The 12,561-nt window shown below is 43.2% G+C and overlaps 1 protein-coding gene across 3 annotated transcripts in view; it reads left to right on the top strand.

The window, feature by feature from the left end:
• Window positions 1–12,561, top strand: part of Ambra1 (autophagy and beclin 1 regulator 1) — a 195,403-nt gene that overhangs the window by 171,585 nt on the left and 11,257 nt on the right. For all 3 annotated transcript variants that reach the window (XM_021639349.2, XM_021639348.2, XM_021639347.2), the window contains one exon: window positions 6,602–6,741. In XM_021639349.2, coding sequence (XP_021495024.1) covers window positions 6,602–6,741 — 140 coding nt within the window. The remainder of the gene's footprint in view (window positions 1–6,601; window positions 6,742–12,561) is intronic.

Genomic DNA, 12,561 nt, shown 5'->3' with positions numbered 1-12,561 from the left:
CTTTTCTATATTCTCCCTGAACTTTACTGAACTCTACGGAAGTTTGAGGAATGGATAAGCAGGTGATACAGGACTTGTGTTGGACCCTAGAAGTGGAGGAATCATAATCATCTTCTACTCCCTTAGAACTATAAAGATTTGGTGACCTGACCCATTCCCAGTTGATGCGCTGAGACTGTATGGGTGCTAAAATCTGTTCCTTCCAGCATATTGAGTCTCATTTCCTTTATAGATAATAGACAAAATCAGAATGCTGTACTTCAGGAGTAGAGGTGTGCTGTTAAGCATCTCTCTTGTTCCAGGGCATTAGCTACAGCTAAAGCAGGTGAAACCAGGACTTTTCAGACATGAATCAGTTCAGTTTTGTGTGCAGCCTTGCACAGCATTTCCAGTTTTTTGTAGTTCTCTTCCAGTGCCCACAAATTATGTTGTGTACCTCCTGGAAAGTCACTTTTGCCATGTGGTCATGGAGGTTGACAGACTACTAGCTTGACCTTTCACATCCTCTGAAGAATTTCAGAACACTTGAACAGTGTTAAGGAGACCTTTCTTTGAACCTTAACTGAGGCAAAGCTGTCCCTTATGTACACCAAATCAGATGCCCATCTGTGCAGATGGACTTGGTTCACAGATCCACTCTCCACTACAGTCTTGGAAGAGTCCCATAGCCAACCTGGTCTGTGGTTTAGCAGACTATGGCTGAGCTCACACATGGTTTGAGAGTAGCTGGAGCTGCCTAATATATGTCAATACTGGGGAAATTGTTGCCCAGATAATGTTCTCATCTCCAGGGCTTACTACTTATGAGACTTATTTCTTCTCATGAGGTGTACTGAGAGAACTTTAGCTTTGGCCAGGGAAAGGGGAGGAAAACTCTCAAATTTTTCAGATTTTGTTGGATTTTCATTGCTTGAAGGGCCTTTTGGTTGCACAAATGTCTGATAGGACCCAAGAATCCTCCATGTTCCAGGCATCTGTTTCCCTCTGGCAGTCTTGTACTCATCTCCCTTCTACTCACACTCATGCTGCAGTACAGTGAAAAAGCAAGAGTTTATCAGAACACTGTAGACTGCTGTGCTCATGGGACGTTCTTCTGGCCTCCTGCCACAAATTAGGAGTTAGCCTAATCTCTAAATGTTGCAGGTGGCAGGACCCTAGAGCTCCCCTTCACCTCTGCTTAAGGACTTAGACTTGGGGGAGATAGGCCAGATTCAGAGGACAAATCTATGTTCCCATGACTCTTAGAGCCATGCTAGTTCCGAACTGTTTAGCAAGGCCTGAGAGTCTCAACCTTTAATTTCTAGTTCCATTGCAGTCCCTCTATCCAAAGTTCTGTCTGTCCTAAGCCAGGTTCACCTGTCATATTTGCCTTTTGGCCAATTTTGTCCCCAAAGCAAGTTGCTATTGTATGAAGGAAATTGACAGTATTTGTTTAACCCCCCGCTGCAGTGACAGACAATAAAAGGTAAACTTGCAACATACAGTAGGTTTACCTGATGCTTTTTCTGGTCTGGAAATTTTCTAGGAGAGGTTTGTCTTGTTTTAATTCTTTGCGGTTCCTATTAAAAAATTTCAGGTAATCCTTAATTGTCTGGTTTTCAAAAGCCTTAGCATTTTCAACTTCTTCCAAGGCCTTTGTTGGCCCTTCTCCATTCCCTAAAATTATAAGTCATTGTGCTTTTAGGGAAATTCTGTCATGAAGCCTCTACAGAGCTACACAAGCCTGACTCCCAATGCTTCCTCACGCATTCAACTCATTGAGACTAACACTCATCCCTCCTTAAACAGATTAAAAGGTCTTAGCCATAGTTGTGTAATCACAACCAAGCTGTCCTGTTAGTGTGTCTGCTGCATTGCATCTACCATGGAGCCTGTAAATTAGAAAGGACAACATTATCTTGGGGATTTTTGTGTGTTTTAAGATTTTGCTTGGGGCTGGAGAAGTGGCTCAGTGGTTAAGAGCACTGGCTGCTCTTCCTGAGGACCTGGATTCAATTCCCAGCACCCACATGGCAGCTCAAAAATCTCTGTAACTCCAGTTCTAGGGGATCTGGCACCCTCACACCAGTGCACATTAAATTAAATAATTTAAAAAGAGAAATTATGCTTTTATTTTTGATTATGTGTAAGTGTGTATGCCTGTGTGCAGCTGTCCACATAGGAGTACATGGACTTGTGAGGCTAGAGATGTCAATCCCCCGGAGCTGGTGTTACAGGCAATTGTGAGCCATCTGATATGGGTGTTAGGAACTAAACTTAGGTCCTCTCCAAGAATAGTAGGCACTCTTGACCACCAAGCCATGTCCCCACTCCCCATATTTCTTTTTTTTTTTTTAAGATTTTATTTATTTATTTCGAATGTTCTATCTTTATGTATACCTTAATGCCAGAAGAGAGCAGTAGAAGGTATAGATGGCTGTGAGCCACCATGTGGTTGCTGGGAATTGAACTCTGGAAGAGCAGTCAGAGCTCTTAACCACTGAGCCATCTCTCCAGCCCCCCATATTTCTTTATTTAAAGCAAAACTCTTGGTTAGGAACAAAGAAATGATAGTGCCGCCTGTGCTAGTCATCAGCAAGGTGTGTGAGTGTTCATCAGCAGCTCGGAATGTGCTCAAGGCTCCTATGTCTGTATGAGGTTAAGCCAGGCTAGGCAGCCATGTTCTCGATGATTAGAACTGAAGTTCATAAATTCCACTGGACCTTTTTCCTCCTCCTTTTCTTTCTTTCTTTCTTTTTTTTTTTTTCTTTCTTTTTTTGAGATAGGATCTTATGTATATTCCAGGTTAGCCTCTGACTTAGAGCAGTCATCCTACTTCTGTCTTTTAAGCACTGGGATTACAGTATATGCCACTGTGCTTGATGTCATTGAGCTGTTTTTTTAGGTAGAAAATTTTGTGAGCCCTGGCTAATTCTTTGAGTTGTGTCTCAGGGGAAGGCTTAAAATATTTTAATATTTAGATAGATAGATAGATAATTTACTTAATGTGTATGGGTATATAATGTGTCTGCATATATGACTGTATACCACATGCATGTTTGTGCCCAAAGAGACCAGGAGAGGTTGGAGCCACTGGGACTGGAGTTACATATGGTTGTGAGCCACCATGTGGATGCTAGGAATTGAACCCAGGTCCTCTAGGAAAGCAGCCAATGATCTTAACCACCGAGCCATCTCAACAGCCCAGAATAGGGAGGTTTTTTATTGTTGTTTTGATTTGGCTATTTGGCGTGTGTGTGTATGTGTGTGTGTGTACATGTCTACTTATTCCACTGCACACATCCAGGTCAGAGGACAGCTCAGGAGTCACTTGTCTCCTGACACCTTCTGGGATATGAGCTCAAATCCTGGTGTCAGGCCTGTGTGTAAGCACCTCTGCCGGCTAAGCCATCTCAGTGGACCTTGATTTTGTTTGTTTGTTTTGTTTTTGAAATAGAGCTTCAATTTGTCTAGGATGGCCTTGAATTTCTGATCCTCCTACCTCAACTTCCAAGTGCTAGGATCCCAGATATGCCTAGTCATGCCAGGCCAGGAGTTTCTTAATAGAACAAGCACAGTTAGGACTCAAGGCAAAGCCAGTTCTGTGCTGGTAAAGGCACATTCAACTACAGGACCATGGCAAAACTGTCCTGGAAGAGTGCCAGTAGCTGCTGGACACATTTCTCAGTGTCACACCTAAAAAGTTACTGATATCAGGATCCTCTCTATGACAGTAATATGAAATATGTCTTGGTGAAGGCCTTTCTAGTCCCGTATTCTCAAATCCAAGACTTCTTAGTTTGAGCAGATTATAGAGGAGACCCTTCATATGATTTTTTTTTTTTTAACTTCATTGGAGTGGAACATTGGGGCAGGTCACACATCATGTAGCCTAAGATGACCTCAGACCTGGGGTCCTCTTGCCCAGCCTCAAGAGCTAGGCTTACAAGCATGCACCACTATACCCACTCCAATGAGTAAAAAAAAAAAAACCAAAAACGTAACAAAGTTACTTTTTTTCTTTAGTCTCTTAAACTTTATTTTTGGGGATGGAGAGATGGCTCAGTGGTTAAGAGCACTGACTGCACTTCCAGAAGACCCGAGTTCAATTCCCAGCACCCACATGGCAGCTCCCAACTGTCTGTAACTCCTGTTCCAGGGCAATCTGACATCCTCACATAAACATAAACATACATGCATTCAAACATCAATGTATATAAAATAAAAATAAATTAATTTAATTTTTTATTTTTAAGTGTTCATACAATATTTCAACCATATTAATTCTCTTTCCCCTTTTAGTCTCTTATTAGAATAATCAAAAAAATAATTATCAGCCAGGTGTGATACCATACACCTTTAATCCCAACACCCTGGAGGCAGTAGCAGGTGAATCTCTGAGTTCAAGGCTAGCCTGGTCTACAGATTGAGTTCCAGGAGAGCCAGAGCTACCCAGAGAAATCCAGTCTTGAAAAACTAAAAGGAAAAGAAGAGCCAGGCACGGTGGCACATGCCTATATTCCCAGCACTCTGGGAAGCAAAGGCAGATGGATCTCTATGAGTTCGAGGCCAGCCTGGACTACAGAGTGCCTCTAGAACAACCAAGGCTGCACAGAGAAGCCCTGTCTTGAACAGAGAGAGAGAGAGAGAGAGAGAGAGAGAATTAACCAATTAGATATGGCTCGTGTGAAATGATCATTGAATGCAAAAAATTCAAAGACAAAACCCTGTCTCAATGATGATGATGATGATGGTGGTGGTGGTGATGATGATGTTTTAAATTATCAAACTATCCTAAATTTCATATATGTGCATTCTTTCTGAACCATACTCTCAGCTGTCCTGCCTCTGTCATCCCTAAAATGTAAAGGGAGAGAAAGTTCATCCCTATTTTACAGTTTAAAAACCAGGGAGGCTAGAACAGAAGCAGGAAGAAATGAGAAGAAACCAAAGACATGAGTCTGAACTCCTGTTCTTTTAAAGATCCTAGATGTAGGTTCCTGGCAACAGTATCAGCAGCTACCATTTATAAGCTTATACATGCCAGACAATTTTTATGTCCCTTATTTCTTAAATTTCCCTAGTTATTTGAATGCACATACTTTGGTGTTGGGGCTGGTTGGCTGATCCTGTGTCCCCCACTCCCCTGCCATTTGCAGTACTCAGTATGAAACCTAGGGCTTTGGCATGCTAGAGGAGTGCTCAGCTATTGAGTACATTATATCTCAGCTTTTTTTGCTTGTTTGTTTTTGTTTTTTAAGGTAATGTCACATAGCCCAGGCTGGTTTTTAATTTTCTGTAGCCAAAGATGACTGGTTATCCTGTGTCCACCTCCTAAGTGCTGGGATTTCAGATGTGTATCACCAGGCCAAGTTGCTGTGGTGCTGAAGCTCAGACTCAGGGTTTCTTCATGCATGCTTAGGCAAGCACTCTACCAATTGCTGTGTCCCCAGACTTGAATGTTGGAGGTTTCTTTCTTTCTTTCTCTCTCTCTCTTTCTTCCTTTCTTTCTTCCTTTCTTTCTTCCTTCCTTCCTTCCTTCCTTCCTTCCTTCCTTCCTTCCTTCCTTCCTTTCTTTCTTTCTTTCTTTCTTTCTTTCTTTCTTTCTTTCTTTCTTTCTTCTTTTGCTTTCTTTCTACTTCTTTCTTTTTCTTCTCTCTTGCTTTCTTTCTTCACTTTACATCCCTATTCTAGCCCTCTCTCTCCTCTCCTATTCCCACCCTCTCACCTTCTTCTTTTCCACTTCTCCTTCTCCTCAGAAAAGGGAGATTTTTAAGCAGAGCTCTAGACATGTTGTTATGTAGTCACATCAGGGTTCAAAGTTAAGTCCAAGCAAATGTTCCTCTCTTTCATTTCTTTCCTCCCTGCCCCAATCTCTGACCAAAGGTGCTTTTGAAATGATTCTCAGGTCAATGTCAGAGACCTTGTGGCTGGATTTCCTTGATTCAACCCAAACTCTAGATGCAGCCAGGTCGCCCTCAGGACAGAGTAGCTTGGGAAGACAACTAATGTCACTGAAAGGGAAAGTTTTGCTTTTGAAAAAGGAGATCCATCTAATGGTGGTTTATATAAGCCAGAAGGCAAGTTTGAAAGTTCCCCTCTGCCTTGCTCCCCACATCTGAATATACCTTTTGGATTTCCTTAACAATAGCAGTTTAACAGTGCTTTTAATTAGATGAATTAAGAATGTTCTCTGATGTTATCACCCCCTCCCGCCCCCCTATCACCTCCAATTCCCTATTGCTGTGAGAGATCCGGGGTTTCCATAGTAACAATACTACCAGCCCAGGTTGCCTTTCGCTGGTTATGCTGGTCAGAGGAAAGTTGTGGCCATTCTTTTCCAGTGTGGTGGGCTGTGGGTAGACTTTTTCTGGTCAGAGCAAAGAGGTGAGGAGTGCTAAGAGGCTGAGAATGGAAGTGTGCTCCTAAAAGACACCCAGCGCTCTGGGAAGTAACAGGGCTCCACTCCTCTTTCCCCAGGGTCTCAGATCTGAGTTGAAAGTCAGCCTATTCCTAGCCTAAAGTCTCCTTCCTTCCTTGTGGTTAACTTGATCCTCCTTGGATTTTGTTATTTTTGGTAACAAGTTGTTTCTTTTCCTATTCTCTTCTCTGCCTCACACAGAGAGTTTTCAACGTCCTTTACCCCATGCCTGCTGACCAGCGGAGACATGTCAGCATCAACTCTGCCCGTTGGCTACCTGAGCCAGGGCTTGGTTTGGCCTATGGCACCAACAAAGGAGACCTGGTGATCTGCCGACCAGAGTGAGTTGCTCAAGGAGCGGGTATGGACACTATCTGAACAGAGGCCTAGACGAAGTATTACTCACTTGTAGGCATGGCCAGCCAGGTAGGGCCTTTTAAACAGACAATCCACATCCTGCTAGAGAAGTATTGGAGGTAGTACATGAAGGAGATGAGCAGAAGGATGAAGTTCAAAACAAGCCTGGACTACATAAGGAGACCCTGTTTCAAAAAAGGGGGAGCATCCTCTGTATTTTCATGTTGCTCCCTGCACCACAACTTCCCAAGCTGCTTAAAGGACCTTCTTCTCTCAAGGTAGAGTTAGCTCTTCATTCCAAATGCTGTCCAAAGACTAATTTCTTAACTAGGTGTGGTATGGGACCTGTATAATCCCAGCTACTTTGGAAGATGAAGCAGGAGGATCATGAGTTCAAGTCTAGCATGGGTTACATAGTGAGATCCAATTTCAAAGTAGCAGAGAGCTGAGAATGTGGGTCAGTGGTCGAGGCTAGGATATGTAAGGTCTTATGTTCACTCTCTGGCACTGCCAAAAACAAGAAAAACAGACACTTCAGTGATTGCTTTCTTGAATCTAGACAGTGTTGTATTTTCCTTTGTTGTTTCTTATTATCTGGTTTCCTAATAAAGTAAAGTCCCCTCATGCAAAAGAATGGATATCAAAGGTCTTTTTTAAAAACTTTTTTTTTTTTTAAATCAACAAGTGGTCTTATGTTTATATAAATGCAACAGACAGTAACTTATGAACTAAAATTGAAGCTGGGCATGGTAATGCACACTTAATCCCAGCACTCAGCAGAGGCAGACCGATTTTTGTGAATTCAAGGCCAACCTGGTCTACAAAGTGCATTCCAGCATGGCTAAGGCTGTTACACAGAGAAAGCTTATCTTGAAAACCTAAAAAAAAAAACAAAGAAAAAACAAAAACAAGCAAGCAAGCAAATAAATAAAATTGGGAATGGAGAGATGGTTCAGTAGGTTAGGTTCTCAGTACTTGCATGGAGGTTCACAACCATTTGTAACTCTAGTTCCAGAGGATTTTATTCCCTCTTCTAAACCTCATGGATACAAGGATACACATGTATATACATACATTTTCAGACAAACATACAAATAAAATAATATACTTTATTATTTTGTTTTCTTATAAAATTATAAAATGTAATGGTATTTTGATACAATTATATGTAATGAAATAAAATTTTAAAACATACGCATAAGATAAATAAATAAAACCAATTGGTCAGGCTACTGATCTCCAACGGACTGTTTCTGTTCCTGCTTTGCTCCTTTTTACTAGAAGCTCAAGCTCATTTGAGTGAAAGCAGATTGAAAAGCTCCATGTAAAGTCACAGTGCTAATTACCTGGCTCTGAAGCATGGAGGAAAGGGAAGCAGGAGCATGGCTGACCTAATGACACCCTTTTTTCTTGCTCTGGCTTTTTAGAGGATAGAAGTCTCTCCAGGCACCTACTCAAGACCCTGGAATCAGCCTCATTTATTGTCGGTTTCTAGGCCCAGCCAGATGGGGAGTGTGAAGCCCTGCTTCACTGCAGAGCAGGCTGATTGCTGCAGGGGACACTGTGGGGTTCCAGCTGACTAAATGCCACTTCTGTCTCCAGGCTGCCCTGATGCTGTTCTTCACCTGGTGCAGTCTTCTAGAGTGCCGCACAAACCAGAGTGCAAAGTTGCTGGCCTTTGGGAATACCCGTGTTACCTGTATTTCTCTTTATTTTATTCTTTGGAGACAAGATCTTAGGTATTCCAGGATAGCCTCAGAATTTCTGTGTCACCAAGGAGGATCTTGAACTTCTGATTCTCCTGCCTCCATCTTTCAGGTGCTGGGATTATAGTCATGTACCATCACACCTAGTGTGTGTTGTACTAGGGATTAAATCCAGGGCTTTGTACATAAATTTGCTAGGCAAGCACTCTGCAACTGACACACCCCACTTTCCACACTGCCTTTGTGCTTTGATAGGGCTGTGGTGTTTGGATCAGTTTTTGTAGTCTGGTGGGTGACTGACTGGTGATTGAGCCTGTCAGCCCTCAGCTGAGTTAGGACAGTGGCACCAGGGAGAGAAAACTTGCTTCATTAGAACCAGCAGTACCTTTGTTCCACCCTCCCCAAAAACTGCTGCTGTTTAAGTCTGACCCAGTGAAGCTGCTCTTGGAGCAGGGCGAGAACCTTGTTCCGGCAGCTACTTGGTCCTAAGTTTCTGTGTACAGGAAGCCTCTCTCACAACTTCCTTGTGTCTTTCTAAAAGCATAGCCTAACTCTTTTGAGCCATTTTTAGTCCAGACCTTTTGCTCTTACTTTGTGCTCTCTCTGATCTAGGATCTGTGTGAGTTCTCAAATACTTCTTTTTCCCCAAACCATATGAAGCTGGTTATCTTATTTCTCTTCCTTAGAAACTCCTAAGAAAACCCTAGTAGACATTTTTTCCAAAATTGGTATAAGATTCCAGACTATAATTTTATTTATACCAACACTATAGTTTATAGGCCTTTCTTTCCCTATTTTCCAGAGACCTCTGTCTTCCATAGTCTGGTTTTATCTATGGCTCCCACCACTTACCTTTGTCCTTAGCCCTCTTCCTTTCAAAGTGATCTACCCTCCCAGAGGCACTCTAACCCAGTTTGTTGTCACCCCACCTCCCAGATGTCATGTCTCAAACCCTAGCCCACGTATTTGATGTGAGTCACAGACTCCTCAGCCAAACATGAAGGTGGCTTTGGCCTCTATTTTCTCTCTCCTCCCCATATGTTGTCTTCAGCATCCCAGAGTCTCAGTGAGCCTAAACCATCTTGGGCTCCTAGGCGCTCAAGCCTCTTCCCTAAATAAAATGGACATTGGACCATTGGACAGCCCTCTCCCAGGCTAAGTGGAGGTAGCTTAGACCACCAATTTTGATTCTGCTATTTATTCTGATTTCTTGGAATCTTGTGGCCTTAAGACAGGAAATTTAGGGTCTCGTATAAATTTGGCATGGATGAGACTTGGACTTAAGTTTTTCAAAGTTTCCCCTAGATCTCATTATACAGTCAAGGCCTGTTGACCTTGACACATACTGTAGTCTAGACTCCCTCAAATTCCCCATCACAGGCTCTTTCTGCTATGCTGGGCTTACTAAGCTCAGCCACCTTCATATCTTTTATTTTTACTTCAGGCAAAGTAAGAAGGTTATCACTTTTCTACAGCCTCTCTACAGATCACTGTTAGAATTGGGTCTCTGAATTTTCCACTCCAGATCTCTTCCCTATAAATAATATTTAACCCTTTTCCCATCAAAAATCCCTCCAAAACTAGGTATAGTAGTGCATGTCTATAGTCCTAGCACCCAGGTGGATGAAGCAAGAGGATTGTTTTCAGTTTGATGCTATCTTGTCTTAAGTTTGAAGCTACCTTGAAGCTTCCCAAGGCTGATGGCCTGAGTTTAGTCTCAGGACTCGTATGGTAGAAGGAGAGAATCAGTTCCCTGAAGTTGTCCTTTTGACTTCAAATGAATTTCACGTGCACACATAAAAAAAAAAAAAATTTAAGAAAGCAACGTATACTCTCCTGCTTAAAAATATACCATAGGGACACACCTATGCTTTTTATGACTCCTTAAGACTCTCGGTCCTATTTGGTGAGTCAGGTGACTGGTGCATTAGAAAATAGGAGAATAAGACAGTGTTGACATCCATGATAGGCCTCTTGCCTAGACTAAAATCAAATAAATAGAGAAGTAGGAGCTCAGAGTGCCGGTCTGTTTCATAGGCAGCTGGGTAAGGCTTGCTGTCTGTCCCTGTGTGACGCAGTTCCTTGGCACACCCATTCCCAAGGGCACAGAATCCAGCCCACCAGCTGGGCCAAGATTGCAGCCCTCTCCAAAACAGGTGGTTGTCTGCCTTTGTCCAGGCACAGGCAGCTGTGTTGCATTTTCTGCTGTCAATGCTGCTCTTGATTCTTTTCCATTGTCTCAGTCTCAGCACTCTTGCCAAGCACAAAGACTGGGAACAAGTTCCTTGGGTATCTCTTAGTGGTTGTAAAGTTCTGCTTGACAGTAGACAAAAGCTTTAAAGAATACCCTATCCTGCCCTGGGAAAGAGCTCTTAGGACAAGTGAAAAGATTGTTTCTTGAGGACCTGTATGAAGCTGTCACAGCATGGTGGCTGATAACTCAGTAATCCCCTTCTTCCTTCCTGGTAAGGTGGTGTACCTCACTACTTCCAAGCTGGTGCTGTTGTGCTTCTGCTGATTTCTGGCCCAGCCAACACCACTGATGACTCCCACTCTTCAACTGATACACCCCCACTTTCCAAGTAACTTATGAACTAAAATTGAAGCTGGGTATGGTAATGCACACTTAATCCCAGCACTCAGCAGAGGCAGACAGATTTTTGTGAATTCGAGGTCAGCCTGGTCTACAAAGTGCATTCCAGCACAGCTAAGGGTGGGTGTAAAGGACCACTGGTTTCATGAATTCTCCTTGTGAATGAGGGTGGGGGGCGGTGTTACTAGACCACCGCTTCCAGAGTAGCTCAGGCAGGATAGAGCTTGGCAGAAGAGAAGGAGCCTGAGTGTGGAGCACCTGGAACCTTGGCCAAGGATGGCACTCTTTACAAAGCCTCAGCTCTGTCCCTCAGAAGGAGCTACCAGTGTAAATGGTAATTATAATCAAGTATTATTAGCTAAAGAGGGCAAAGGCAAATTTGGAATGAAAAATGGAGCCAGAACTGCCACAGAGACTCTATCCTTCATGCTAGCCAGGAGGGCCAGGTGCCAGCTCTTTCCCTCACCATAGAGATGGTACAGATAAATGCCAGTCTTCCTGGAAATAGTCCTGAGAGACAGCCCTGAGACTAACAGATTCAGAGTATTTTCAAGAAGTTGGGAAATTAAGAGCCACAGATTGTGTGGGCAGAACATGGACCACTGGGAAGGGAAAGCTGGCTCTTCCCTCTACTCAAGATGCCCAGGAGGGCCCCAGCAGCGAGACTGATTGAGCCACACCCAGAAGCACAGCTTAGAGAGGCTGCTAAAGAGAGTCGGGTGCTGTGGAGAAGTCCATTTCAAACACTGGCCTTGTTGACCTTCTCAGTCTTTATCCCTCTGTATGTTTGTCCAGCTCCAAGGAAGAACCTAGAACAAACAGTGACTCAGTTATCCTTACCCAGTCCCTAGAAAGAAAGAGCTGGCTGAAAACCATTCTTTTAACTTAAAGGCAGAATCAGTGACATTTAGTCACCAGAGAAGGGTGTCTTCAACTCTGATCCGTTAGTACAGGACCCAGATTTGGAAACAAGTCCAAAACTTGCTTTGTCATTGTCAGGCTCACTAGCCACAGAAACAGAGCAGTATAGGCAGATCTCAAACTCAAGTGTTGGCCTCCCAAATTCTAGGATTATAGGTTTGTACCTGTAATCACACACCCAGCTGTGATTCCTGTTATAAGTAGCCCAGTCCCGGGCTTTAAAGGAACAACACGTGCTGCCTAATTGGAATATTTTGTGGGAGTCCTTGGCATCTGGTGTCATGTTGATGGTCCCAGAACAGACTGGTTCTTCTAAAGGTTCCTTTCTGAGCTAGGAAGAAGGTTCTTGGTCACACGGCATGTGGTTTGTTGTAGGTTGATGTGAACAGTTTGTTGTCACTAACTAGCCCTGAGTAACAGGAATTACAGAGGAGGGATTTGGCAAGGCCCCACATGGTATTGCAGCCTGTCAATAAATCTTGACAAGTTTGTAAATCAAAGGCTTCTTGGCAGTTGGCTTCACATAGACATAATGCAGCCAGGATTTGCTCACCAAAAAGTGCTGTTTTAGGCTCTGCAGTTTA

This window comes from Meriones unguiculatus, chromosome 18 (genome assembly GCF_030254825.1).
Source record: "Meriones unguiculatus strain TT.TT164.6M chromosome 18, Bangor_MerUng_6.1, whole genome shotgun sequence".
NCBI classification, from domain to species: domain Eukaryota; kingdom Metazoa; phylum Chordata; class Mammalia; order Rodentia; family Muridae; genus Meriones; species Meriones unguiculatus.
Note: the sequence above shows the minus strand (reverse complement) of the source record. Positions and strands in the feature narration are given on the sequence as shown.